The sequence below is a fragment of the Corvus brachyrhynchos genome, unplaced genomic scaffold, assembly GCF_000691975.1.
Source record: "Corvus brachyrhynchos isolate BGI_N302 unplaced genomic scaffold, ASM69197v1 scaffold279, whole genome shotgun sequence".
In the NCBI taxonomy this organism is placed as follows: Eukaryota; Metazoa; Chordata; class Aves; order Passeriformes; family Corvidae; genus Corvus; species Corvus brachyrhynchos.
This window is the reverse complement of record NW_008246060.1, coordinates 5629835-5631863: the sequence shown is the minus strand read 5'-3', so window position 1 is coordinate 5631863 and position 2029 is coordinate 5629835. Positions and strand designations below refer to the sequence as shown.

Genomic DNA, 2029 nt, shown 5'->3' with positions numbered 1-2029 from the left:
GGCATCTCCCCCCCCGCGCCCGCTGCCTTGCTCCACCTGCCCTTGCGCCTTTTTTTTTCTTTCCCCCTGTCTGTCTCTCCACGAAACCCGGGCTGATGTGCTGTGCGAGAGGCTGGAAATGGAAGTGTTGATGCTCTGGCTTTTCCCCTGGATATTTCAGTGCGTTTCGGTGCGGGCGGACTCCATCATCCACATTGGTAAGAGAGGGAGCGGGGGGGAGGGTTGGAAAGGGACGCGGTAGATAAATAAATATATAAAGGAAGCGTCTCGTTTAGCCGCGATAATGACACGGGCAGCGGTGGAACCCAACTCCGCGGAGAGACAGGAGGACGGATGGGAGAAAGACAGCTGTATTCCGCCCCCGATTGTAAAGTTAGGGGCGAAATTCCGCCTGTGCGCCGGGCTGGGAGCGGGCAGGGGACCCGCCGGGGCCGCTGCTGCGGTCTCCCATGTGGATGGGGAGTCTGTGCTTGGACCTGTTTGCGTGGAAAGGCTTTCTTTCCCCCCATCCCCCGCCTCCTCGCCACCGAAAACAAACAACCGCCCCCATCACCCGAGCAGGAGAGAGGCATAGTCTGAACGTGCTCGCAGGGAAAACTTTCGGGGAGATAATCCCCTGGTTTCCATCTCCTGCCGTAGCAGGTGTCAGCCAAGCCGGAATGCGGGGGGCGGAGAGGGGAACTTGGCTGGGAAAGGGTTAGAAAGGCGAGCTTTGCAGCGGCTCTTGTGTGTGTGTGTGTCTATGCGCGCAACTGTTGTGGTTTGAATAAGATCTCATTAAAACCCCTGGGCAGCAAGAAGGCTGTATCAGCAGTGGGAGGAAGAGGGGGATGAATAAGAGGCAAAAGGAAAGGCTGATGTGAACTTTTATGGCTTCTGGGAGCAAGGCATGGTGATGTCCGCGGGAAGCCTGGCAAGCAAAAGCGAGGCTCTGCAGTCACCTTTTGGCTGGTGTTGAAAGGTACCAGCAGGAACGAAAATGAGGATGTTTAGGGGTGGAGAGGGGGGAGAGAATCACTTGTAGAGGATGATAGAGGAGGAAACGGGGGTACGGCCGGGAAATGAAAAGCCGTAATTCCCACCAGCCTTTCGGGGAGGATAGGAGATCAGAAAAAGGAGGGGGCCGGGGCAGGAGCCATCCTGGCGAGGGGAGGCTCCACGGAGACGGGAGAAAAGTCCCGTGTCGACCCGAGGCAGGGGAGGGGAGAAGGGAACCAGCCCTGTAGCAAGTTTCCCAGCATGACGGCTCTGGGGCCGGTGAGGAGGAGGCTCCGGTCGTCGCCGCTCGCCTCCGGAGCCTGGGGGCGCAGCCAAGGCAGACAGCATTGCGGAGCCATTAAGGAGACGGGGTCAGCCCTGACCGCAGCGAGGGACTCCGGCCCAGGGGCAGTCCCCAGGGCAGGGCAGACCCCCGCGGCACCGGGGCCAGCCCCGCGGGGAGGAAGGGCGGCGGCGGGGCGGCCTTGGGGAAGGGCTGAAGTGTGGGTGAAGGAGCCTCCGCGGGTCTCGCTCTCGGCTCCGCTTCTCTTGCGCGTGGACGGTGTCACCTCGGCTTCTCCCCGCACGAACTTTAGCCCGAGTGCTGTTTGCTAAGTAAGTGCTGGCAGAAAGAGCGGTCCGCTGGGCAGGAGCGGGGAGCTGCTGTGTGCAGAGCTGTGATGCACACGGGCAGTGCACAGAGGCTCAAGCCACAGGCACGCACGGTGTGAATCAGCAGGACTTTTCCAGGCTGGGGAATAACGTTTTTTGCTTGGGTTTTTTTTTTGCCAGCTCTAAAGATCTCCCACCGCCGCGTAGAGCAGGGCAGTAAGCCTGGCGTGGGCACACACACGCTCCGTAGAGAGGGATTTTATGTAACACACATCGCCAGATGTTTTCAAGTTAACTGCATAAACAGGACAGTGAAATTAAAGCTTCCAGGTTACTGGACACACATCCTGGCTTCACGTTCGTGCGTGCTTGTAAGCCTCAATAAAACCGCGGACCGAAAGGCAGCATCCCAGGGAGAGGCGAGCAGCGAGCAAAAGGT

General features: G+C 59.2%; 1 protein-coding gene across 1 annotated transcript in view; it reads left to right on the top strand.

Moving 5' to 3' along the window:
- The first annotated feature begins 6 nt into the window (after positions 1–6).
- Positions 7–2029, top strand: part of GRID1 (glutamate ionotropic receptor delta type subunit 1) — a 513295-nt gene continuing 511272 nt past the window's right edge. Inside the window, 1 exon segment of the mRNA XM_017746337.1 lies at positions 7–197. Coding sequence (XP_017601826.1) covers positions 119–197 — 79 coding nt within the window. The 5' untranslated portion in view covers positions 7–118.